This window comes from Carcharhinus amblyrhynchos, chromosome 35 (genome assembly GCF_965287045.1).
Source record: "Carcharhinus amblyrhynchos chromosome 35, sCarAmb.v2.hapA, whole genome shotgun sequence".
NCBI lineage: Eukaryota > Metazoa > Chordata > Chondrichthyes > Carcharhiniformes > Carcharhinidae > Carcharhinus > Carcharhinus amblyrhynchos.
The window spans coordinates 95,545-123,172 of NC_137358.1; the positions used below are offsets into that span (position 1 = coordinate 95,545).

Below are 27,628 nucleotides of genomic sequence, written 5' to 3' on the forward strand. Positions count from 1 at the left end.
TTATGAAATTATCCCTTTACACAATGGTGTTAATAATCCAATGGTTCAGAGCAAGTTTGCAAGTGTTGCCAGCAGGGTGCGTACATGGAAATGACATTGTGAACTGGACAGGAGGGTGCGGCTCACAGGCTGCAGCTTTTCATGTGCAGAATCTGTGATTTGAAAAACAGGAAGCTGGCACCAGACTGCAATTCATTCCATCTCAGTATCTCAAATTCCCCAATTCTCTTATAGTTTAAACCTACAGATTTATTAATCCAGATTATTTTGTATTCTCTTATTTCCGGCACTATGCTTCCTTCCCTGGGATAAAACAGCCCTTACGTTGGGATAGGTTTTTTTTTTAAAATTACCTGCCAGAATGTGAGAATAAATAAATCAATCATTATTCCAAACAAAGCATTGACGTCACTGTATTTCAACACTGTCCACCTTGTTATCCTGCACATAAAGCATCTGTAAAATTAAACCTTTCTTTATGAAAAGGATAGCTAGGTATTGGCTCACACAAGCGCTGCTGGGGTATTTAAGTACTGCAATGTACTGTGTATAAAAATACATTTCTAAACGGTTTAGAAAGTGTTTTTCTGAAAAGGCTGTTTCCAATCTGGGAGAATTATTCTTCAGGTGTCAGACACGTTTCTTGCTGAACCGGTTATATGTGCCCAATGCTGCTATGACAACCAAGTTTCTCAGCAACTACCAACGGAAAGAAATTACTCAGGCATTGGACGCTGAAGGGACTGGATTTAATTGTGGGGTTTCAGGTGTCACTCTGATTATTTCTGAAACGGGTTATTCTGACACCAAGTTCTTGATTTCAGAGACTGGCATGTGGATGGGTGGGGGGGGGGGGGTGGGGGGGGATCAGAATTTGTTAAGTGCAAATTATTTGTAACTTACTAGAGACTTTTTGAGCTAAGATAGTTGATGAGGCTAACCTTGATGTCATACAGAAGGACTTGGTAAAAACATTTGAGACAGTGCCACACAACAGACTTGTGAGCAGTTATAGCTCATAGAATTAAAGATTACAGTAGCATCATGGACATGCAAGTGACTGATACACAGAAATCATCACACATACGAATGAAGAGCAGGAGTAGGGCCACATAAAGTTTATTTATTAGTCACAAGTAAGACTTACATTAACTTTGCAATGAAGTAATTGCGAAATTTTACCAAGTTGCCACTGTTCTGGTCAACGCACCCTAACCAGCGCGTCTTTCAGAATATGGAAGGAAACCCATACAGACGGGGAGAACATGAAAACTCCACACAAGCAGTAACCCAAGCCAGGAATCGAACCCGGGTCCCTGGCACTGTGAGACAGCAATGCTAACCACTGTGCTACCCAATGGTGGATCTAATTTTAACCTCAGTTTCACAATACTGCCCACACAGATAAGCATTCACCCTGTTGTTTATGAAGAATCAATCTACATCAACCTTAAAGAAATTCAAAAACTTTGCCTCCACCACCTTTTGAGGAAAAGATTTCCAAAGTCTCCGAACTCTCAGAAGAAAAAATTCTCATCTTCCTTAAATGGGCAACCCATCATTTTTAACCTGTAACCTCTAGTTGTAGATTCTCCCACAAGAGGAAACATCTGTGGCCCCGTTTACTCCAGCAGGAACTGTTCCACCCAGAGCAGACCCTCACTGCGGGTTTCTCAACAGCAAGGGGTGAATTCAACATGAAAGCCTGTAGACAATGTCGAGACCATAAGATTCTGCCACCAGCGAGTGCTGTGCCACCTTCTCTGCCACCAATCACTCTGCGGAGAGGGAGAAAAATCTCATCCACAGCCTTGAGTTTCATCCTTTTGTTTTTGTAATGACTTTCTTAAACTGTTTTATTCTTAGACGTGTACACTCTATCTCTTCCTGTCACATTCTGTTTATCACATCTCATCCTTTCTTGCCTTGTCTCTACTTTTTACTTTGTAGCATCTTCACAGATTAGATTGCTTTCCCTACAATTTAGTTGAAAACTACCTCTACTTCCTTGTTATGAAGCTCACATGTACGCCAGCAATCCTCCCCCCCACCCCCCTGCAGTCCAGGTGTACGCCAGCCCCCCCCCGCACAGTCCAGGTGTACGCCAGCCCCCCCCCGCACAGTCCAGGTGTACGCCAGCCCCCCCCGCACAGTCCAGGTGTACGCCAGCCCCCCCGCACAGTCCAGGTGTACGCCAGCCCCCCCCGCACAGTCCAGGTGTACGCCAGCCCCCCCGCACAGTCCAGGTGTACGCCAGTCCCACAGTACAGCCTCATTTTCCCGAGTATTGATGCCAGTGCCTCACAAACCAGAATGCACTTCTCCCACACAAGTCTTTGAGCCACGTATTCACCTCTCTAATTGCCCTGTGTCAATTTATACATGGCTTATGTAATAATACAGACATTATAATCTTTGTGGTTCTGGTTTTTAATTTAGTGCTTAGTTCCTCATTCTCTCCAAGTAGAATCTCTTTCCGGGCGGCATGGTAGCACAGTGGTTAGCACTGCTGCTTCACAGCTCCAGGGACCTGGGTTCAATTCCTGACTTGGGTCACTGTCTGTATGGAGTTTGCACATTCTCCTTGTTTCTGCGTGGGGGTGCTCCGGGTGCCTCCCACAGTCCAAAGAAATGTGGGTTAGGTTGATTGGCCAGGCTAAAAATTGCCACTTAGTGTCCTGAAATGTGTAGGTTAGAGGGATTAGTGGATAAAATATCTAGGGATATGAGGGTAAGGCCTGGGTGGGATTGTGGTCGGTACAGACTTGATGGGCCAAATGGCCTCTTTCTGTACTGTAGGGTTTCTATATTTCTATAATTCCCCATTCTACCGACATCATTGGTATCCATGTGGACCACAGTAACTGGATCCTCCTCCTCCAATGCAAATTCCTCGCCAGCCTGAGTAGATGTCCCAAACCCTAACACCAAGAAGGGACACAGCCTCCATCAGCACTCTTGCTGCAGAGAACAGTGCCAATCCTCCTCGCTATACTGTCCCTTACTACCACTACATTCCTTTTTGTTCCCCCCACTTAAATGGCTTCCTCTACCACACTGCCAAGGTCAGTCAGCTCATCCCCCCTGCAGCCCCCACTATCATCCAAACAAGTTGAGAAAATCCTCAAACCTATTGGACAGTTGCAGAGGCTGTTATTCTTGCACTCTGCATCCCCTGACCTGTCTCATTCACAGTCACACTCTCCTGTCCCTGAACAAATCACAAGAGACTGTCTTAACAGGTGTGACTATTTCTGGTACAAAGCATCCAAACAATTCTTCCTCTCCCCGATGTATTGTCCTGTCTGTAGCTGAACCTCGAGCTCAGTGACTCTGAGCTGACGCACCAGGAATCACAAACACTTACTACCCTGAATCACAGCCGCATCCAGGAGCTCCCACATGCTGCAGTCTTAACAAATCACCTGTCTTGCCATCCTTAATGTGTTTTCATTAATTACATTATCGTTTATGTTGCTTTATTACATATTTTATTAACATTAACATCAGTTTGTACACCATTTTTCTCGGCCTTTTGGCTGAGATGAAGTGTAGTATTGACCATGCTGCACTTGGTTGAAGTCATTAGGTTACATTTCAGCTTCATTTGAAGCAATTTTTAAAAGCGGCATCTCGGCCTTTTGGCGAAGAGGCAAATGAGATCAAGCCTCGGAGGAGGAGCTCTGCCTGATCCAATCAGCTTGGATCATGTAGATCAAGCCGAGGACAGGAGGGGAGAGCCCTGTCTTGTCAGCTTGGATCGAGAATGCCTCAACTTGTTGAGACTTTGAATCAGACTTGATTGGATTGAATTGGAATAAAAACTATTTTAAACCTTAGTACTGGAAACTATCTTAACTATTTACCAGATACTCATTAAACAGGTTAGCTCATTTCCCTATGGTAGAACCATAGAACCAAAGGATCCCAAAGCACATCAAGTCCTTCCCATCCATTCTATCCAGATCCCTGACAATTTTGTATATCTCAATATTAACCATAGAACCATAGAATATTACAGCTCAGAAACAGGCCTTTTGGCCCTTCTTGTCTGTGCTGAACCATTTTTTGCCTCATCCCACTGACCTGCACTTGGACCATATCCCTCTCATCCATGAACCCATCCAAGTTTTTCTTAAATTTAAAAGTGACCCCGCATTTACCACTTTATCCAGCAGCTCATTCCACACTCCCACCACTCTCTGTGTGAAGAATCCCCCCCTAATATTCTCTTTAAACTCTTCTCCTTTCACCCTTGACCCATGCCCTCTGGTTTTTTTCTCCCCTAGCCTCAGTGGAAAAAGCCTGCTTGCATTCACTCTATCTATACCCATCAAAATCTTATACACCTCTATCAAATCTCCCCTCATTCTTCTACACTCCAGGGAATAAAGTCCTAACCTATTCAATCTCTCTCTGTAACTCAGCTTCTCAAGTCCTGGCAACATCCTTGTGAACCTTCTCTGCACTCTTTCAACCTTATTAATATCCTTCCTGTAACTAGGTGACCAAAACTGTACACAATACTCTAAATTCAGCCTCACCAATGCCTTATACAACCTCACCATAACACTCCAACTTTTATACTCGATTCTCCAATTTATAAAGGCCAATGCACCAAAAGCACTCTTTACAACCCTATCCACCTGTGATGTCACTTTTAGGGAATTCTGTACCTGTATTCCCAGATCCCTCTGTTCAACTGCACTCTTCAGAGTCCTACCATTTACCCTGTGTTGCCACCTTCAAGGATCTGTGGACTTGCACACCCAGGTCCCCCTGTGTGTCTCTACTCTTGATGGTTCTGCTATTTATTGTATAGCTGCCCCCTATATTAGTTCTACCAAAATGCATCACTTCACATTTATCTGGATTAAATTCCATCTGCCATTTCTCCACCCAATTTTCCAGCCTATCTATATCCTGTTGTACTGTCCGACAATGTTCATCACTATCCGCAAGTCCAGCCATCTTCGTGTCATCCGCAAACTTACTAATGACACCAGTTACACCTTCTTCCAAATCATTTATATATATCACAAATAGCCGATGTCCCAGTACAGAGCCCTGCGGAACACCACTGGTCATAGCCCTCCAGCTGGAAAAAGACCCTTCCACTGCTACCCTCTGTCTCCTGTGGCCAAGCCAGCTCTCTACCCATCTAGCCACTTCTCCTTGTATCCCATGAGATTTAACCTTTTGCATCAACCTGCCATGAGGGACTTTGTAAAATGCTTTACTAAAATCCATATAGACGACATCCATGGCCCTTCCCTCCTCAACCACTTTCGTCATCTTCTCAAAAAACTCCACCAAATTTGTGAGGCACGACCTCCCTCTTATAAAACCATGCTGTCTGTCACAAATGAGATTATTCCATTCTAAACGTGCGTACATCCTATCTCTAAGAATCCTCTCCAACAATTTCCCTATCACAGACGTCAAGCTCATCGGCCTATAATTACCCGGGTTATCCTCGCTATGCTTCTTAAATAACAGTACCACATTCGCTATCCTCCAATCCTCTGGGATCCAATGAAGAGACAAAGATTTCCATCAGAGGCCCATTAATTTCATCTTTTGTCTCCCTGAGCAGTCTCGGATAGATGCCATCAGGCCCTGGGGATTTATCAGTCTTAATGTTCCCTAAAAAACCTAACACTGCCTCCCTTGTAATGGAGATTCTCTCTAACGGGTCAACACTTCCCTCTGAGACACTCCCAGTCAACACATCCCTCTCCCTTGTGAACACTGATGTAAAGTATTTATTTAGGATCTCCCCTATTCCCTTGGGTTCTAAGCATAATCCCCCTCCTTTGTCCCTGAGAGGTCCCATTTTTTTTCCCTGACAACTTGTTTGTTCCTAACGTATGAATAAAATGCCTTGGGATTCTCCTTAATCCTGTCTGCCAAGGACATTTCATGACCCCTTTTTGCCTTCTAACTCCCCGTTTGAGTTCTTCCCTACTCTCTCTGTTCCTCCAGAGTTCCATCTGTTTTTAGCTGCCTGGACCTAACATACGCCTCTCTTTTCTTTTTGATCAGACGCTCAATTTCCCTGGTTATCTGCGGCTCTCAAATCCTACCTCTCCTATCCTTCCTTTTTACAGGCACATGCCTGTCCTGCAGCCCCATCAACTGTTCCTGAAAAGACTCCCACATGCCAGATGTGGATTTACCCTCAAACAGCCTCTCCCAATCAACGGCCACCAATTCCTGCCTAATCCGGCTATAGTTAGCCTTTCCCCAATTCAGCACCTTACCTGTAGGACAACACTCATCATAAGAACATAAGAAATAGGAGCAGGAGGAGGCCATCTAGCCCCTCGAGCCTGCCCCATCATTCAATAAGATCATGGCTGATCTGAAGTGGATCAGTTCCACTTTCCCGCCTGCTCCCCATAACCCTTAATTCCCTTGTCTATCAGAAATCTATCTACCCGTGACTTATTCAACGAGGTAGCCTCCGCCACTTCAATGGGCAGAGAATTCCAGAGGTTCACCACCCTCTGAGAGAAGAAGTTCCTCCTCAACTCTGTTCTAAGCTGACCCCCCCTCTAGTTCTGGTTTCCTTTCTAAGTGGAAAGAATTTCTCTACCTCTACCCTATCTAGCCCCTTCATTATCTTATATGTCTCTATAAAATCCCCCCTTGGCCTTCTAAACTCCAATGAGTACAGGCCTAATCTACTCAATCTCTCTTCATAACCTAACCCCCTCATCTCCAGTATTAACCTGGTGAACCTTCTCTGTATTCCCTCCAAGGCCAATATATCTTTTTGCAAATAAGGGAACCAAAGCTGCACACAGTACTCCAGCTGCAGCCTCACCAGTACCCTGTACAGTTGCAGCAAGACCTCTCTGCTTTTATATTCTATCCCCCTCGCTATAAAGGCCAACATTCCATTCGCCTTCTTGATCACCTGCTGCACCTGCAGACTGGGTTTTTGCGACTCCTGCACAAGGACCCCCAGGTCCCTCTGCACCGTAGCATGTTGTAATTTTTCACCATTTAAATAATATTCCATTTTACTATTATTCCTTCCAAAGTGGATAAACTCTCATTTGCCAACGTTATACTCCATCTGCCAGGTCCTCGCCCACTCGCTCAGCCTATCCAGATCTCTCTGCAGTCTTTCCGTGTCCTCCACGCAATTCACTTTCCCACTCATCTTCGTGTTAAACTTTGTTATCCTACACTCAGCCCCCTCCTCCAGATCGTCTATGTAAATGGTAAACAGTTGAGGTCCTAGCACCGATCCGTGTGGCACTCCACTAGTTACCAACTGCCAACCAGAAAAGCACCCATTGATACCAACTCTCTGCTTCCTGTTAGACAGTCAATCCTCAATCCATGCTAACACTTTACCTCCAACTCCATGTACCCTAATCTTCTGCAGCAACCTTTTGTGAAGGCATCTTATTGAATGCCTTCTGGAAATCTAAAAACACCACATCCACTGGTTCCCCTTTTCCATTACTGTCCTAAAGTAACAGAATTGTGGTCGCTATTTTTCACATGTTCCCCTACTGAAACTTTGATGACCTGACCGGGCTCATTCCCCAGTACTAGGTTCAGTATAGCCCCCTCTCTAGTTGGGCTATCTACATATTGTTCCATTCCTGTATGCATTTTACAAATTCCTCCCCGTCCAGACCCCCAGCCCTTAGCACTTTCCAGTCTATACCAGGGAAATTAAAGTCTCCCATTACAACAACCCTATTTTTTCTGCACCTATCCAGAATCTCCTTACACATCTGTTCCTCCACTTCCCGTGGGCTGTTGGGAGGCCTGTAGTACACCCCCAGCATAGTGACTGCGCCCTTCCTGTTTCTGAGCTCCACCCACAGCGACTCATTACATGACCCTTCTAACTTGTCCACCCTCTGCACTCTGCACTGCTGTAATATGCTCCCTAACTAATATTGCTACTTCCCCACCTCTTTTAGCACCCCCCTCTGTCTCGTCTAAAACACTTACACCCCGGAATATTCAGCTGCCAGTCCTGTCCTTCTTTTAACCAAGTCTCCATCACTGCAACCACATCCAAATTCCACGTAAGCATTAAGGCCCTAAGTTCATCTGTCTTGCCTGTTACACTCCTCGTATTGAAGCAGATGGACTCCAGACCTCCAGGCCCACAGAGGTCATCCTCCTCCAGAATGCTCTTCTTCTTAGCTAGCCTTGTCCTGGCCCCAAGCTCATCCCCAGCCTCTGTGCTTACTGACCTATTCTGATCCTCCCCCCCGTGCCACTTTAGTTTAAACCCTCCCGAAACACTCTAGCAAAACTCCCAGACAGAACATTTGTGCCCTTCCAGTTAAGGTGTAACCCATCAGTCTTGTACAGATACCATCCTCTCTTGAAGACTTCCCAGTGATCCATGAATTTGAAACCCTCCCTTCTGCACCAGTCCTTTAACCACGCGTTCAATTGTACAATCCACCATTCCTAGCCTCACTAGCACTAGGCACTGGGAGCAGTCCAGAGATTGCTACCCTAGAGGCCCTACTTTTTAGCCTAGCACCCAACTCCCTGAGTTGCTCTCGCAGGATCCCCCTGCTCTTTCTACCTACGTCATTTTCACCAGTGTGTACAATGACATCTGTTCGATTACCTTCCTCTTTTAATATGCTTCCTGTATACTCAGAAACATCCAGTACCCCTGCACCAGGGAGACAGAGTACCATCCTGGAGTCTCACTCGCGCCCACAGAACCGCCTGTCCGTGTTTCTAACCATCACGTCCCCCACCACTATTGCTCTGTTAATTCTCCTCTTTCCCTTCCGGGCCACAGAGCCTGACTCTGTGCCAGCGATCTGGTCATTGTGGCTTACCCCTGGAGGGTCATCCCCTTCCACAGTATCCAAAACGATATACCTATTTTGGAGGGGGACAACAACAGGGGATCCTTGCACTGACTGCTCACTCCCTTCCCCTCTCCCATCTGTCGCCCAGCCCTTACTATTATGGGAGACAGCCACTGGGGTACTCTCTGGTACGTCACCCTTCTGACTTTTACCCTTCCTAACTGTGACCCACGTGACTTCCCCCCGAGGCCCTGGTGTGACTATCTGCCTATAACGTCTCTCTATTAATTTCTCATTTTCCCTGACTAAACTAAGGTCATCGAGCCGCAGCTCCAGCTCCCTAACACGGTCCCTCAGGAGCTGCAGTTCCACGCAGCTGGCACAGATATGGACTTCCGGGAGGCTAGGGCATCTCCAGGAACTCCCACATTCGACACCAAAAGCAACAAACTGGTCTCTCACTCATACTTACCCTTTCCTTTATAGTTTTGGAAGAACCAAAACCACAACCTGCCCTGCCTTTGTCTGTTTTCGCTGAAGCCCGTTGAGCCAAAGCACTTTCAGCCTTCACTCTGCTCCCCCTCACTCCGTTGCCCGCTCCCGACACTGCCCACCGTATAGTGCAGCCTTCCTTTTATATCTTGCGCACCCTTCCCAGCTCACCCTGCGACTTACTTCCGCTTTACAATTAAACTACTTGTAAAAAGAAAAAACCTGCGAAAAAATAAAAATATACTCAATCACTTACCTGACTGCATCAGTCACAAATCACTCCTCCACTCAGCTTGCTCCAGGGTAGCTGTAAAGCTCTAGGGTTTATTACACCAAGATCAAGAACAATTAATGTGAGTAAAAGTAAAGAGTTGGCAGGGCAGCTCAGTCACCTGAAATGCATGTCCTGCATAACGTGAGAAGTTGTGGTTGCTACTAGTGACCAAAGTGACTACATTTGCATGAAGTATCACCAGCTGCAGAAACTTGAGCTCTGGGTTTTGGTATTTGGAGTCACTGTGGTGCATTAAGAGGCTGAGAGCTAGGTGGACAGCACAGAGAGGTGGTTACAATGCAGGCTCGGAGTATAGAGGCAGAAAAGAAATAGATGACCACCAGGCAGTCCAAGAGAAGCAGGAAGGTACTGCAGGAACCTCCTGAGTTCCCTGCTCACTAATCAATTTTCCTTTTTGGATACTCATGAGTCATTAAGGTACAAAGCACAGAAAAAGATCCTTCAACCCATTGTGTCTATGCCTGAGGGGTGATCTGATAGAGGTGTATAAGATGTTGAGAGGCATTGATTGAGTGGATTCTCTGAGGCTATTTCCCAGGGCTGAAATGGTTGCCACAAGAAGATACAGGTTTAAGGTGCTGGGGAGTAGGTACAGAGGAGATGTCAGGGGTAAGTTTTTCACTCAGAGGGTGGTGGGTGCATGGAATCGGCTGCCAGTGATGGTGGAGGTGGATTCAATAGGGTCTTTTAAGAGACTTTTAGATAAGGACACGGGACTTAGTAAGACAGAGGGTTATAGGTAAGCCTAGTAGGTAGGGACATGTTCGGCGTAACTTGTGGGCCAAAGGGCCTGTTTTGTGCTGTAGTTCTTCTATGTTTCTATGATCAGAATAGAGAATGTTAAAAAAGTGGAATTGAAGGCATTCTATCTAATTGCACATGGCATTTGAGAAAGATTGATCTGAATGCACAAATTCCAAAGATATGCGGGTTAGGTAAATTGGCTATGCTAAATTGCCCCTTAGTGTCAGGGGGGACTGACTAGGGTAAATGCGTGGGGTTACGGGGATAGGGCCTGGGTGGGATTGTGGTTGGTGCAGACACAATGGGCCGAATGCCTTCTTCTGCACTGTAGGGTTCTATGAAATTGAGGTAAATGGATCTAATAAGAACATAAGAAATAGGAGCAGGAGTCGGCCATCTAGCCCTTCGAGCCTGCCCCGCCATTCAATAAGATCATGGCTGATCTGAAGTGGATCAGTTCCACTTTCCCGCTTCCTCCCCATAACCCTTAATTCCCCTGTCTGTCAAAAACCTATCTACCCGTGACTTAAATATATTTAGCGAGGCAGCCTCCACCACTTCAATGGGCAGAGAATTCCAGAGATTCACCACCCTTTGAGTGAAGAAGTTCCTCCTCAACTCTGTTCTAAACTGCACCCCCCCTTATCTTGAGGCTGTGCCTCCTAGTCCTACTGTCCTTTCTGAGCAGGAAGAATCTCTCTACCTCTATCCTATCCATCCCCTTCATTATCTTATACGTCTCTATAAGATCTCCCCTCATCCTTCTAAACTCCAACGAGTACAGACCCAGTCTATTCAGTCTCTCTTCATAGGCCAACCCCCTCATCTCCGGTATCAGCCTAGTGAACCTCCTCTGCACTCCCTCCAAGGCCAAAATACCCTTCTGCAAGTGCGGAAACCAAAACTGCGCACAGTACTCCAGCTGCGGCCTCACCAGTGCCCTGTACAGTTGCAGCAAGACCTCCCTGCTTTTATATTCTATCCCCCTCGCTATAAAGGCCAGCATTCCATTCGCCTTCTTGATCACCTGCTGCACCTGCAGACTGGGTTTTTGCGACTCATGCACAAGGACCCCCAGGTCCCTCTGCACCGTAGCATGCTGCAGCTTTTCGCCCTTTAAATAATAATCCCTCCTACTATTATTTCTGCCAAAGTGGATAACCTCACACTTGCTAACATTATACTCCATCTGCCAGGTCCTCGCCCACTCGCTCAGCCTATCCAGATCCCTCTGCAGACTTTCCACACCCTCCGCACAATTTGCTTTACCACTCACCTTCGTGTCATCAGCAAATTTCGACACCCTACACTCAGCCCCCTCCTCCAGATCATCTATATAAATGGTAAACAGTTGAGGCCCCAGCACCGATCCCTGCGGCACTCCACTAGTCACCAACTGCCAATCAGAATAGCACCCATTGACACCCACTCTCTGCCTCCTATTAGACAGCCAATCCTCTATCCACGCTAACACCTTACCCCCAACTCCGTGCCCCCTAACCTTCTGTAGCAACCTTTTATGAGACACCTTATTGCACCTTATCTAAGGTAATTGCTATTATAGAGAACATAGAACATAGAACATTACAGCGCAGAACAGGCCCTTCGGCCCACGATGTTGCGCCGACCAGTTACAAAAACAATGACCCACTAGCCTATACCAATCCCTTTTCGTCCATAAACCTATCCAGAGATCTCTTAAACGCCCCCAAACTAGACGCATTTACAACTGCAGCAGGCAGGGCATTCCAATCCCTCACCACCCGCTGGGTAAAGAACCTACCCCTGACATCCCCCCTTAATTTAAAGCCATGCCCCCTCGTGCTAGCTTTCTCCATCCGAGGAAAAAGGCTATCACTATCCACCCTATCTAAACCTCTAATCATCTTATATGTTTCAATAAGATCCCCTCTTAGCCGCCTTCTTTCCAACGAAAACAACCCTAAATCCCTCAGTCTCTCCTCATAGGACCTCCCCTCCATACCAGGCAACATCCTAGTAAACCTCCTCTGCACCCTCTCCAACGCCTCCACATCCTTCTTGTAATGCGGGGACCAGAACTGCACACAGTACTCCAAGTGCGGCCGCACCAGAGTAGTGTACAGTTGCAACATTACACTGCGACTCCTAAATTCAATCCCCCTACCAATAAACGCCAAGACACCGTATGCCTTCTTAACGACCTTATCTACTTGATTCCCAACTTTCAGGGATCTATGTACACACACACCTAGATCCCTCTGTTCATCCACACTATTCAAAGTCCTCCTGTTAGCCCTATACTCGACACATCTGTTGCTCCTACCAAAGTGAATTACCTCACACTTCTCCGCATTAAATTCCATCCGCCACCTCTCGGCCCAGCTCTGCAACCTATCTAAGTCTTCCTGCAGACTATGACACCCTTCCTCACAATCTACCACACCTCCAACTTTGGTGTCATCAGCAAATTTACTAATCCACCCAACTATACCCTCATCCAGATCATTAATAAAAATTACAAACAACAGTGGCCCCAAAACAGATCCCTGAGGCACACCACTCGTAACTGTACTCCATGATGAATATTTGCCATCCACCACCACCCTCTGTCTCCTATCTGATAGCCAATTCCTGATCCAACTTCCTAGATTACCCACAATCCCATACATCTGCATTTTCTGCAGAAGCCTACCATGGTGAACCTTATCGAACGCCTTACTAAAATCCATGTATACCACGTCAACTGCCTTGCCCCCATCCACCTCTTTGGTCACCTTCTCAAAAAACTCAATAAGGTTAGTAAGGCACGACCTACCCGCTACAAAACCATGCTGACTATTTCTAATCAATTCATTACATTCCAAATAACTATAAATCCTATCCCTAATAATTTTTTCTAAAACCTTGCCCACAACAGAAGTAAGACTCACCGGTCTATAATTCCCGGCAAATGTGGCTACAGGGTGAGCAAGATTGGGAACTGAATGTCCAAGAATATTTGGCATTTAGGAGAGATAGGCAAAAAGGAAAAGAGATTGGGCAGCACTTTGAATAAAGACTATACTGAGAGAGGAATTTCGATTGAAGGATTAAGATGTAAAATCAGCTAAGAAACAGCAGAGGGCAGCAAACAATAGCGGAAGTTGTTTAGAAGTCTCCAAACTCTTCTGTGACTATCAGGCACGGCGATATGAAGCAGGGAATTAGAGATGTAACACAGGCAAATTCACTTTACACATTGACTAGGTTAACTAAATCAGCACTAATTTTGTGGAGGAAGAATTACCAGAGTGTGCCTGAGATGAATTTCTGGAGCTGTATTTTCAGGGTAATTAGGGATTGGACTATGATGGATTTCTGTTGTGCAATGGGAAACATTAATAACATTGCTGTAAAGAACCTTTGGGAAATAGTGACCAGAACATGATACTATTTTACATTAAGCTTGGACATGATTATAGCTAATTCTGCAACCACCACCTTAAAAGTGAAGGAAGGAAATTATGAAGTTATGAGAGACAAGTTGGCCATGGTGGACTGGGAGAATACACTAAAAGATTTGATGGTAAATGGAATAGTACTGGATCGCATCCGGAGGGAAGCGATGCACAAATCTCCAGAGAATGGAGGGAAAAACGCTTCCAATGCCGCCCTCATCCTGATGGCCACCTTTGTGTGCGGCTGCAGCAAGCTGTGTGTAGATCCTCAGTACACTAACAGCAAGTGCCACTACTTTTTGAGGTTCTACCTGTCCCGAGTGTTGCGAAGGATGGGTCTGGCCACACTGCCGCGGAACGCTCCGAGTAGTTGGACCATACCGCAGCACCTGTCCTTCATGGAGAAATTTTTCTGCAAACACACCTTTAACCACATAGCGATTAAGCAGTGGTCAGTGTGTAATGTTCTTGAGGCCCTGAGAGAAAAGGAGATGGCGGATCCTGTCAGATGGTTGGGAGGCAAGGTAGCACAGTGGTTAGCACTGCTGCTTCACAGCTCTAGGGTCCTTGGTTCGATTCCTGGCTCGAGTCACTGTCTGTGTGGAGTTTGCACATTCTCCCCATGTCTGTGTGGGTTTCCTCCGGGTGCTCCAGTTTCCTCCCACCGTCCAAAGATGTGCGGGTTAGGTTGATTGGCCGTGCTTAAGAAATTACCCCTTAGTGTCCAGGGATGCGTAGGTTAGAGGGGATTAGTGGGTATAATATGTAGGGATTGGAGGGGGTGGGGGGGTAGGGCCTGGCCTGGGTGGGATTGTGTTTGGTGCAGACTCGATGGGCCGAAGGGCTTCTTTCTGCACTGTAGGGTTCTCTGATTCTATGATGGTTCCCTGAGCAGACTGTCAGTGTCATCTGGGAGAACGCCTCATCATCAGAACTCTCAAACAAGCACCAAGATCTGGTTTGGCTGGTGGTGAGAAGGGCACTCCCCGTCAGATCCTTTATGCACGCTCAAGGTCTCAGTAGCACCGCACGCTGCCCTCGAAGTGGCTGCGGGGCTGATGAGACGGTCACACACCTCCATGTGGAATGTGCCTTTGCAAAGGAGGTCTGGAGTGAGATGCAGTGGTATTTGTCGAGGTTTGTCCCGAGCAGCTCGGTGACGCAGGACTCTGTGCTCTACGGGCTGTTTCCGGGAACGCACACCGAGACAAATATCAACTGCTGCTGGAAGGTCATCAACTCGGTGAAGGACACACTTTGGTCCGCCCGAAACTTGCTGATCTTCCAGCGGAAAGAACTGTCCTCGACTGAGTGTTGCAGACTGGCACATTCCAAGGTCCAGGACTACGTGCTGAGGGACGGGCTGAAGCTTGGGGCAGCCGCCGCAAAGGCACAATGGGGAAAGGCCACACTGTAAGGCCTTTTAACGGAGGCAGACCGAGGGCCCAGGAACTGCAGAATACCCTCGACCTGCGTAACTGTGTGCCAATCTGAGCACTAACGACACACAGTAAAATCTAAGGCATGGATATATTCTTAAGCAATGAAATGTAACAAATGTAGTGTCACGTAAATAAGCTTAGTATTGTACTGGAAAAATGATTCTTTTGCACTGTCTATAATTTTTGGATCTGACGCTTTGCAATAGCTTATTTGAGAGATTTATTTATGAATAAAGTATGTAAGGCATCTCATAATCTCCTCCTTAACCTAGCCTGCATGATGTGGAGTATCATGGACACTTCAAGTGTCCCTGAGGACTACATCTGTGGGGAGTGTATACAATTGCAGATGCTCAGCAAGTGTATGGGTCGGTTAGACAGCAGCTGGAAGCACCGAGGAGCACATAATTAGCTGGAATTGTTATAAACAATAGCTACAGAGATGTGGTCATACCCAAGGTGTAGGAAGATAGATAGATGACTGCCAGATGGTGTAGGCTGACAGTGCAGGAGTTCCCTGTCACTGTCCCTCTATCTAATGAGTATGCCATTCTGGATACTGATAAGGAGAAAGGTCCACTCGGGGACAGAGCGAAGGCACCACAGCTAGCGCTGCTGCACAGAGTGGGGGTACAAAGCAAAAGTGGTGGGGGATCCCATAGTCATGGGCACAGATAGGTGCTTCTGTGGCCGTGATAGGAACTCCAAGACGGTAGTTTGTCTGTCTGGTGCCAGGGTCCTGGATGTCTCTGAGCAGCTGCAAAGCATCCTAAAATGGGAGGGAAATCAGACAGATGTCATTGTCCACATGGCATGAATGACATTGGTAGAAAGAGTAGCGAGATCCTACAACGGCAGTTTAGGGAGCTAGGTAAAAGATTGAAAAGCAGGCCCTCTAGGGTAGTAATCTCAGGATTACTCCCCATGCCACATGCTAGTGAAGCTAGGAACTGGGAGATGGTACAGCTGAACACATGGCTAAAGAACTGGTGCAGGAGGAGGGCTTCAGATTTGTGGATCATTGGGATGTTTTCCAGGGAAAATGGGGCCTGTACACGAAGGACAGGTTACAGCTGAACTGGAGAGACACCAATATCCTGGCTGAGAAGTTTGCTAATATGGTTCGGCTGGGTTTAAACTAATGTGGCAGAGTGGGGGTGCAGAATCAGAATAGTACATCAGCAAGTGTAGAGACTGGGGATAAGCATAGGAACAAGGCCAGGCTAGCTAAGCGGAAGAGACTGGGGGAGGTTGAACTCAGTGAGCCAGGAGGCCTGGAGTGCATCTGCTTCAATGCAAGGAATATAACAGATAAGAATAATGAACGTAGAGACTTGATTCATGCACGGAACTTGGATACGGCTGCGAAAACAGAGAACTTGGTTAAAAGTAGGGGCAGGAGTGGCAGCTAAATATTCCAGGATATAAATGTTTCAGGAGTGACAGAGGGGTTGATAAAAGAGGTGGGGCAGTTGCAATATTTGTTAGGGAACATATTACAGCCGTACAGAGGAAGGACACCTTGGAAGAATCATGTAACAAGACACTGTGGGTAGAGCTCAGAAACAGGAAGCGGGCTGTGATGGGGGTGTACTACAGGTCACCCAACAGCCCATGGGAACTTGAGGAACAGATATGTAAGCAGATGTTGGACAGATGTAGAAATATTAGGGTTGTTGTAGTGGGGGACTTTAATTTTCCTTGTATTGACTGCAATCCCTTAGGGCTAAGGGTCCAGACAATGAGGAAGTTTTTTGGAATAATATGTGGATAGTCTGCCCTGAGAGGGGGCTATACTGGACCTGGCACTAGGGAATGAACCCAGCCAGGTCATCAAAGTTGCAGTGGGGAAACAGGTGGCGAGCAGTAACCGCAATTCCATAAGCTTTTGGATACTGATGGAAAAGCTCGAGTGTTGTCCTCAGGTTAAGGTGTTAAATTGGGATAAGGCTAACTACAACTACATTAGGTAAGATTTGGAGGCTGGTGCTTGGGGGAAGCCGTTTGAGAGCAAATCCACATTTGGCACGTGAGAGTCTTTTAAGGAGCAGTTGATTGGAGAGCAAGACAGGCATGTGCCTGTGAAAAGGAAGGACAGGAAAGGCAGGGTTCAGGAACTGTGCATGACCAGGGAAATTGTTAGTCTAGGCAAAAAAAAAATGCATGATGTCTAGGCGACTAAAAACAGATGAAGCATTTGAAGAATACAGGGAAAGTAGAAAAGAACTCAAACGGGGAGTTAGGAGGGCAAGAAAGGGGTCACAAAACGTCCTTGGCAGACAGGATTAAGGAGAATCCCAAGGTATTTTATAAATATATTAGGAACAAGAGGGTAGCTAGAGAAAGAGTTGGTCCACTCAAAGACGAAGGAGGGAAATTTCATGTAAAACCAAAGGAAGTGGGTGAGATTCTTCATGAGTCCTTTACATCAGTATTCACAAAGAAGAGGGACATGTCGAGTGATGGTGTCTTGGAGGGGTGTGTAAACCCTTTCAATCAAGCATCATTATGAAAGTGGAAGGTGAATTAGAAAGCATTAAAGCAGACAAATCCCCAGGGCTAGATGGCAGCTATCCCAGATTAGTGGAGGAGAAAAGGGATGAAATTGCTGGGCCTCTAACAGAAATCTTTGTTTCTGCGTGGCCATCGGTGAGGGACCAGAGGATTGGAGGATAGCTAACGTTGTCCGTTATTTAAGAAGGGTAGCAAGTATAACTCTGGTAATTATAGGCCAGTGAGCCTGATGTCAATGATAGTAAAACTGTTAGAGAAGATTCTATCTCTTCCCCTCATAATTTTGTACACCTCAATCAAGTCATCCCTCAGCCTTCTTTGTTCCAAGGAAAATAACTCCAACCTATCCAATCTCCCCTCACTTTTCCAGCCCTGGCAACATTCTTGTCGCCTTCTCTGCCATCTCTCCGGAGCAATTACACCCTTCCTGATGACCAGAACTGCTCACAATACTCCACTGGCCTCACCAGTGTTTTATACAATTCCAACAATCCACTCTTACTTTTATATTCTATACCTCTGCCAATGAAAGAGAGCATTCTATATGCCTCCTTTACAACCCTGTCAACTTGAATTGCTGCCTTTGAGGAAGGGAGGAAGAGAAAGAATAGAGAACTATAGACCTGCTAGTTTATATTAGCGCCAAGGAAAATATTAGAATCTATACAAAGGACATGATAACTAGACATTTAGAAAATAATAATAATACTGGATTTATGAAAGGGAAATCATATTTTACAATTGTGTTGGACTTTTTTTGAGCATATTATTTGTAGCATTGTTAAAGAAAAACCAATAGATGTGGTGTATTGGGATTTGCAGAAGGCTTTTGATAAATCCCACATAGGAGATTAGTAAATAAAATTATAGTGCGTGGGCAGGGCAAAATGTATCAGTGTGGATTGAGAATTGGTTAACAGACAGAAACCTGAGAGTTAATATTCAATATCACATTTTTTATAAGAATAGATTCAAGCTGGTGGGGAATATAAAAGCTGACTGTAAACATTTATTTTGGTTTTAAAGAGAAAAAGATTGACAAAACCAGATGTAGGCCTCTTACGGTCATAAACAGAAGACATAGAACATAGAACACTACAGCACAAACAGGCCCTTCGGCCCACAAGTTGCACTGATCATATCCCTACCTACCAGGCCATAGAACTATCTGTAACTCCCAATCCCATTAGATCCCATATACTCATAAGAACATAAGAACATAAGAACATAAGAAATAGGAGCAGGAGTAGGCCATCTGGCCCTTCGAGCCTGCCCCGCCATTCAATAAGATCATGGCTGATCTGTCGTGGCTCAGTTCCACTTTCCCGCCCTCTCCCCATAACCCTTAATCCCCTCTCTTATCAAAAACCCATCAACCCGCTTCTTAAAAATATTTAGCGAGGCAGCCTCCACCACTTCAACGGGCAGAGAATTCCAGAGATTCACCACCCTTTGAGTGAAGAAGTTCCTCCTCAACTCCGTTCTAAACCGCCCCCCCTTTATCTTGAGGCTGTGCCCCCTAGTCCTACTGTCTTTTTTGAGCGGGAAGAGTCTTTCCACCTCTATCCTATCCATCCCATTCATCATCTTATACGTCTCAATGAGATCTCCCCTCATTCTTCTAAACTCTAACGAGTACAAGCCTAGTTTATTCAGCCTCTCCTCATAGCTCAACCCCCTCAACTCCGGTATCAGCCTAGTAAACCTCCTCTGCACTCCCTCCAAGGCCAAAATATCCTTGTGCAGGTGCGGCGCCCAAAACTGCACACAGTACTCCAGCTGCGGCCTCACCAATGCCCTATACAGCTGCAGCAAGACCTCCCTACTTTTATATTCAATCCCCCTCACTATGAAGGCCAGCATCCCATTCGCCTTCCTGACCACCTGCTGCACCTGCAGGCTGGGTTTTTGCGACTCATGCACAAGGACCCCGAGGTCCCTCTGCACCGTCGCCTGCTGCATCCAGAAGTCTTTTAAAAGACCCCAGCGAGTTCGCCTCTACCACGACTGACGGCGGCCGATTCCACTCACTCACCACCCTCTGAGTGAAAAACTTACCCCTGACATCTCCTTTGTACTTACTCCCCAGCACCTTAAACTTGTGTCCTCTCGTAGCGACCATTTCAGCCCTGGGAAATAGCCTCCGAGAAACCACCCTATCTATACCTCTCAACATTTTATAAACCTCTATCAGGTCGTCTCTCAACCTTCATCTCTCCAGGGAGAAGAGACCTAGCTCCCTCAACCTATCTTCATAAGGCAGGCCTCCCAATCCAGGCAACATCCTTGTTAATCTCCTCTGCACCCTCTCAATAGCTTCCACATCCTTCTTGTAGTGAGGCGACCAGAACTGCGCACAGTACTCCAAGTGGGGTCTGACAAGGGTCTTATAAAGTTGCAGCATTACCTTCCGACTCCTAAACTCAATCCCTCAATTAATGAAGGCCAGTACACCATACGCCTTCTTGACCACATCCTCCACCTGCGAGGCCAATTTAGGAGTATAATGTATCAGAGAGAAACAGGTTTTAGTGGGAAGCTGAAGAAAATCAGTATTAGTAGAGAAGTGGTTTTGGGGAAATTGATGGGATTGAAGATGGATAAATCTCCAAAGCCTGATAATCTTCATCCCAGAGTACTTAAGGAAATGGCCCTGGAAATAATAGATCCATTGTTGGTGATTTCTCAAAATTCTCTGGACTCTGGACTGGTTCCCTTTCATGTAAGCCTGCTAATCAAAAAGGAGGATAGAGAGAAAACAGGGAACTATAGGCCTGTGAGCCTAATGCCAGTACTGGGGAAGTTGCTAGTGTCCATTATCAAGGATTTCATAGCTCAGCTTAATCAGATAAAGTCAACCTGGAATTACAAAGTGGAAATCATGCTTGATGAATCTATTGGAAATCTTTGAGGATGTAACTAGTAGAGTTGGCCAAGAGAAACCAGTGGATGTGGTTTATTTAGACTGTCATAAGGCTTTTGACAAGTTCTCATATAGCAGATGACTATGTAAAGTTAAAGTGCATGGAATTGCAGGTAATGCCTTGAGATGGATAGAAAGCTGGTTAGCAGATAGGAAGCAAAGAGTTGACATAAATGGGTCTTTTTTGCAATTGGCAAGCAATGATTAGTGGGGTTCCACAGGGATCTGTGCTCGGACCCTAACTGTTCACATTATATATTAATGATTTGGAAGAGGGAACTAAATGTATTATCTCCAAATTTGCCATTGATACAAAGTTAGGTGGGAGGGTGAGCTGTGAGGAGGATGCAGAAAAACTTCAGCGTGATTTGGACAGGCTGAGTATGTGGGCACGTGCATGGCAGATGCAGTATAATGTGGATAAATGTGGGGTTATCCATTTCTATAGCAATAGTAGAAAGGCAGATTATTACTTGAACGGATGTAAATTGAGAGAGATGGATACTCATTGAGACCTTGGAGTCCTCGTGCATCAGTCGCTGAAAGTAAGCGCACAGGTACAGCAGGCAGTAAAGAAGGCAGGTAGTATGTTGGCCTTCATAACAAGAGGATTTGGGTATAGGAATAGAGATGTTTTACTGCAATTATACAGGGCGTTGGGAAGGCCACACCTATAGTATTTTGTGCAATTTTAGTGTCCTTATCTGAGGAAGGATGTCCTTGTTATAGAAGGAGTAAAGCAAAGATTTACCAGGCTGATGCCCAGGATGGCAGGTCTAATGCATGAGGAGAGACTAATTCAATTAGAGTTGTATTAGAAGAGTGAGAGGGGATCACATAGAAACTTCTAACAGGATTAGACAGGATAGATTTAGAAAGAAAGTTCCCGATGGTGGGGAAGTCCAGAACTGGGGGGTCATAGTTTAAGGATAATGTTTGATTTGATTTATTATTGTCATGTATTAACATACAGTGAAAAGTATTGTCTCTTGCGTGCTATACAGACAAAGCATACTTTTCATAGAGCAGGAAAGACAAGAGTGCAGAATGTGGTGTTACAGTCACTGCTAAGGTGTAGAAAAAGATCAACTTAATGCAAGGCAGATAGATTTAAAAGTCTGATGGCAGCAGGGAAGAAGCTGTTCTTGGATTTGTTGGTATGAGTCATCAGAGTTTTGTATTTTTCTCCCAATGGAAGAGAGTATGTCCAGGGTGCATGGGGTCCTTGATTATACTGACTATTTTTGTGAAGCAGCAAGAAGTGTAGATAGTGTCAATGGCTGGGAGGCTATTTTGAGTGCTGGACTGGCCTTTGTTCATGACCCTTTGTAGTTTCTCGCTGTCTTGTACAAAGCAGGAGCCATACCAAACTGTGATACAACCAGAAAGAAAGCTTTCTATGGTGCATCTGTAAAGGCTGATGAGAGTCGTAGTGGACATGCCAAATTTCTTTAGTCTTCTGAGGAAGTACAGGCATTGGTGGGCTTTCTTAACAGATGTGGCAGCATGGGGGGACCAGGACAGGTTGGTGGTGATCTGGACACCTGAAAACTTGAAGGGATAAACCTTTAGGCACTGAGGTCAGGAGAAATCTCTTCGCCCAGAGGGTGGGGAATGTGTGGAATTCATTCCCACCGAATGTGATTGAGGCCAAAACATTGAGTGATTTCGAGAAGAAATTAGGTATAGCTCTCGCAACTAAGGAGATCAAGGGATATGGGGCAAGACAGGATTGGGATAATGAATTTGATGATCAGCCATGATCAAATTAAATGTTGGAGCAGGTTCGAAGGGCTGAATGGCCTACTCTTGCTTCTAGTTTCTACTTTTCTATCTAAGATGGTAGATTTAGATGAGAATAGATTGCAGAAGCTTGAGTGAAGCTTCAACATTGGCAATATACTGATTGGAGCAAATGGCTCCATTAACAGTTCAAAGGAGCATAATTAGACAAAAATGAGCACAGACTGAGAAGAGATAGTAGGAAAGATGATCCAAAAGCTGGTTCAAAGAGGTGCCTTTAAAAAGGGGTGTGAGAGGAGGGAAGAGAGAGAGGCGTTTAGGGAAGGAATTCCAGACTGAGTAGTCTAGATGGCTAACTGCCATTTTGATTAAGGAACTATAGGCACCCAATGACGACAGTCGGGAAAGTACACTGTTCCGCAGCATGAAACCCACCACATTACTATCCCTCCTCAACTCTGCAGAGTCTTAAAGACTCTAAACTCGTTTCTGTCTCCACAGATGCTGCCAGACCTACTGAGTTTTCCCGCATTTAGTTTTATTTTCGAGAAAGTAGAGCTTTGTGGTTTTACAATTGGATGGGGGTTATAGAGATGGAGACCAGTGAAATAATGGGTGATTAAATTGGGGTAAGGGATATCGGGAGGTATTGCTGAGTGGGACCAAGCGTTATATCCGACAGGTGCTTCGTGAGCTATTGAACTAGACACTACCGCAATGGAAAGGTTCACAGCGACCGAAAGTGTTCTCCAGCTTTATATTCGAACAGAAACCCTCCAGTTACAGTACATGGCAGAAAGGTAATTAAAAAGGTATCTGCGAACACGTATTAATAGGACAGTCATATTCTGAATAAAGATTCGGATATCACTTTATTACACTTCCTGCCAAATTAAAATGATTGTAACAGTTTATGTGGAGTTTGCTGTGAACGGAATAAGATTGTACTCACTGTTTAAAGCCAGGATAAAGACTTTGGGCACGTTTCTGGAGAACTTCTCACCGGGAAACAGAAACCTGACGCAGAAGGCAGCCGTTCTGGATCTGCTGAGTTTCGTTTCCGTGTTTCTGAATCTGAAACTTTGCACCTGCCCTGGTGAGCTACACCTGGCGGCCAGGTACATAGCGGCACCAACACTATCTCTGCATATGTGAGGATTGCAGGAAGTGCACACTGTTTGACGCTCCTAAATACAAAGTTATTGCGCGCTTTAATTGGTTCATATTTGTGGCAGACACTATCTGGGAGTGAGTATGATCCGTTCACTTTATAAATGGCAAATTTGCCTGAAAAAAATCTGGGATCGAGCCACCAGTTGGACAGGACTCCCATTGGGGATCCGCTCACCGTTGCACAGTGCATTCACGTAGTCTCTTCTCACAATACATCCATCTTCCTTTGTACTTCCCCTCGGGATTGTCTATATTCAGCCAGGTTCTCATTTCTAATATCAACCCGGCATCTACCATACAAACCCTCTTGTCATCTTCATCTTAGAGACTGTCTTTCCTCATCCAGATTTCAATTATCTCACCTCCCCGCTCTTCACAGCATCCTATTTCATCCTTTCATTTTGTCTGTCAGCCTTTGATTCCAATTTACCTGGGCCAGTTCCTTGCTCACCCAACTGCCCCAATTTTTTTTTTGTTTTTATTCCAATTCAGAGTCTCAGTAAGTTGGGACATTCTGGATCCAAGCTGACAAGACAGGGCTCTCACCTCCTGTCCTGGGCTTGATCTACATGATCCAAGCTGATTGGATCAGGCAGAGCTCCTCCTCCGAGGCTTGATCTCATTTGCCTCTTCGCCAAAAGGCCGAGATGCCGCTTTTAAAAATTGCTTCAAATGGAGTTGAAATGTAACCTAATGACTTCAACCAAGCACAGCATGGTCAATACTACACTTGATCTTAATCAAAACCTTCTCATCACTGACCCATTACTATTTCCTTGTTGATATTTGATCCACTTTAACCTCCTCATTCTACAGAACTAGACCTAGCAATGCTTCCTTCCACCTTGTAGGTAAGAAAAGTCTCCTGAACACACAAGAAACTCTTGCCCCTCTCTCTGCTTTACATTAAGTGTATATCATAATAACTAAAGTCCCCCATTATCACTTTTTTTTGCATCTCATTTTAATTTCTACATAAATTTACTGCTTTATGTTTTCCCATAAGTTGTTGGTTTATAAATACAACAGATCCATAATGATGCCCCTATTGTTTTTCATTCTAGATTCTGCCCTTGATCCCTCCAGGACATAATCCCTAATCAACACTGTAATAGGCACTATCATTAATACTGCTCTCCTTCTTTTCTCCTGTGAAAAGTTTACAGCCAGAAATATTTAATGGCCAGGGCACCATTATCGTCACATTATCCGGGATTGTAACCCGGATCTCAGGTTTCTGCAGCTGGTGGGACTTCCTGCATTTGCGTTCATCTAGGACACCAGTGACATTCATGACTTTACAAATATTACAGGATATGCTTTCCACTCAACTGAGTTGCTGTGGAATGTAATTTTACTTCCCTTATATTAACTTTATTCTACTTTGGATTACTTTACTACCTTATATTGGCTCTAACTTTCCTTTATTCCAGAGGTTGGTTTTTCACATACTGCCCCTTACACTGAGCACTTACTGGCCAAACAACTTTATACTTTCCTGTGACAACACCCCCCAATCCCCACCCTCTCTGCTACCTCACAACAGTTCAAATGGTGCACTGGTAGTTCCAAAGCTTCCCACTGTCAACTCAGCCGTGATTGGATACAGTTTGTACAGCAACATTGAACAAGTTCTGAGCTAATCCTGCTGTATTCAAGACACCATTACAAAGACTACAATCAAGATTTCCAGAAGTTTAGTTGATTGTTTGGTCTCCAGTATATTGTTCAGCATTGTAGTCTCATTGTTGTATTTTACTGGAGCCAGGACTGTATTAGCTCAAGGCAAAGGAAATCTGCTTTAAACTGCAACAAGATAGTGTTCTGTTTGAGCAGCATGAACATTCATGGTGGATCTGTCACATTTGAGGCAATGTAGATTTTCTCCTAAAACCTAAGAAATAGGAGCCAGAGGAAGCCATACACTCCCTCAAACCTGTTGTTCTATTCAAAAATATCACAGCTGATCGCTGACCTCAATTCTACTTGTCGCCTGATTCCAATATCCTTTGGTTTTCGGAGAGTTTAACATCTATCTGTATCAGCTTTGAAAGGCTGGTGAAAGTTTTCAGGAGCAGCAGCAACACCATGTCTGGCGATGGTAAGACCAGAGACAAAGTTGTGCTAAGGCCAAGACCTGCTCCTTCACAGCCTGTCTCAAGTTCCCTATTTTTCACATTCACAGGTTGATTGCAAGGGCCATTCTGCAGCGAGGGTGAGTGCTGGGTGAGTCTGCCTCGCCGCCAAGCTGGAGTACCTGACCACTGAGATGTCGAGCTGGCGAGTAACGAAGCCAGGGCAAGAGGATCTGCATCATCCCCATCTCCTGTGACTTGCCATCTGCCACAACGAGGCACTCAAGAAGCTACGGTCATGATCACTCAGGATGGGGTTTTACACAACATCCAGCTGTGCTGCTGCCTAAGAAAACTGGGCACCCCAAGCAAGGTTTATGCTGAAGGGGCAAAGCTAGAAAAAAAATCAATATACACAATGATTGAGCATCCAAAGCCCTTTGAGATGGAAAAGTCCAAAGCTTCACAGCCTTCTGAGCAAAGAGATTTAGAGCTTCTTCTACACCAACAGGTGCTGTAAGACCTTCCAGTCATCTAAATCAACAGAACTCATGTAAAGTTCTCCCACATGGTAAGGCTACAGTAGAGCTCTCCTCCACCATCAGCACATATTGGACATATTGGAATTGCGCAATGTAGAACGCACTGAACACTAAGATGAAGATAGAGTTGCTTCTCTATGAAAACGTGTAAAACCCAGTCTACTTCACTTGAACCAACATAATGTTCCCCTCCATCAGTATGGCCAACATGCATCAATTGTCAAGGGACACACTGTTGCACCAGTGAACACTTGTTTTATTGAAAGTTTCTATCCTTTCACTCCCTATTTGGGTTCAACTTGGGTTGCATTCTGATAGGTGAAAGATGAAAGTAATAGTGTTCACTGTTACTATCCAGATGAGAGACTTTCCTGGCTTCAATGGAACAAGTAGGTGTACTCGTATCTCTGAAATTGCTGGGCACTGTTGGAATTGATAGCCCTGTTTGGATGACTTGGCTTATTGGCATTTCTGGAATTACTTGGATTGTTTCAGCTACTGGAATTAGAAGGCTTGCTGGCATTGCTGGGATTGGTGGGCTTGCTGGGACTGACTGTGGTGCTGAGATTGGTAGGTTTGTTGACTTCACTGGGTTGAGCAGGATTGTCAGGAGTGCTCGAGGGGATGGGATTGGTAGGTTTGTTGACTTCACTGGGTTGAGCAGGATTGTCAGGAGTGCTCGAGGGGATGGGATTGGTAGGTTTGTTGACTTCACTGGGTTGAGCAGGATTGTCAGGAGTGCTCGAGGGGATGGGATTGGTAGGTTTGTTGACTTCACTGGGTTGAGCAGGATTGTCAGGAGTGCTCGAGGGGATGGGATTGGTAGGTTTGTTGACTTCACTGGGTTGAGCAGGATTGTCAGGAGTGCTCGAGGGGATGAGATTGGTAGGTTTGTTTGCATCACTTGGAGTGGTAAGCTTGCTAGAGCTAGCCCCTGTTGTGGCATTAATTGGAAGAATTGACTTAGCGATTGTGCGAAGGTTACTAATATTGGAATTTCTTTTTGATGCAGAAGTGTCTTCCGTATTTTTGTCCTGTTGATGAACTAGATCCAGTATGCTGCCCAGCTTGATACTTTTCAGATCTTTCTCAGCTTCTTCCTCCTCTATGTATGTTTCTATTTCATTGTCACTGTAACGGGGAGTCGAGGGGGAAGAGAAAGCTGGAGATGGTGGGGATGATGCAGGTTTTGAAAACTGCAAGCTCTGAAATAATGAAAAAAAATATTCATCACATAGGACAGATCAAAAGGGATCAACAGAATTAATTTTAAATCTCATCAGACCCTGTTTAAAATGCAAAATTATTTTAATATATTTTTCACATTGAAAGTTAACAAGGATCCTTTTAAAATCTTGGGCATTTCAACAATTTTAGTTTAGCTCCATACTCAAGTCACTTCTCCAAATTAACTCACTTAATAAAGTAATCAACACTCAACATACAAGTTAAACTA

At 45.2% G+C, this 27,628-nt stretch overlaps 2 protein-coding genes across 5 annotated transcripts in view; both read right to left on the minus strand.

The window, feature by feature from the left end:
• The window catches only part of LOC145361697 (circularly permutated Ras protein 1-like), a 105,246-nt gene extending 81,735 nt beyond the window's left edge, over window positions 1–23,511 (minus strand). For 2 of the 4 annotated variants that reach the window (XM_080217613.1, XM_080217609.1), the window contains exon 1: window positions 23,335–23,511. The gene's annotated coding sequence lies outside the window, so the exon portion shown is untranslated. Of the gene's footprint in view, window positions 1–9,282; window positions 9,427–9,558; window positions 9,710–23,334 lie in introns of those variants that run through there. The other 2 variants (XM_080217612.1, XM_080217610.1) reach the window with 2 other exon arrangements.
• A 2,959-nt stretch (window positions 23,512–26,470) lies between these two features.
• The window catches only part of LOC145361488 (glycogen [starch] synthase, muscle-like), an 89,510-nt gene continuing 88,352 nt past the window's right edge, over window positions 26,471–27,628 (minus strand). Inside the window, exon 16 of the mRNA XM_080217300.1 lies at window positions 26,471–27,377. Coding sequence (XP_080073426.1) covers window positions 26,664–27,377 — 714 coding nt within the window. The 3' untranslated portion in view covers window positions 26,471–26,663. The remainder of the gene's footprint in view (window positions 27,378–27,628) is intronic.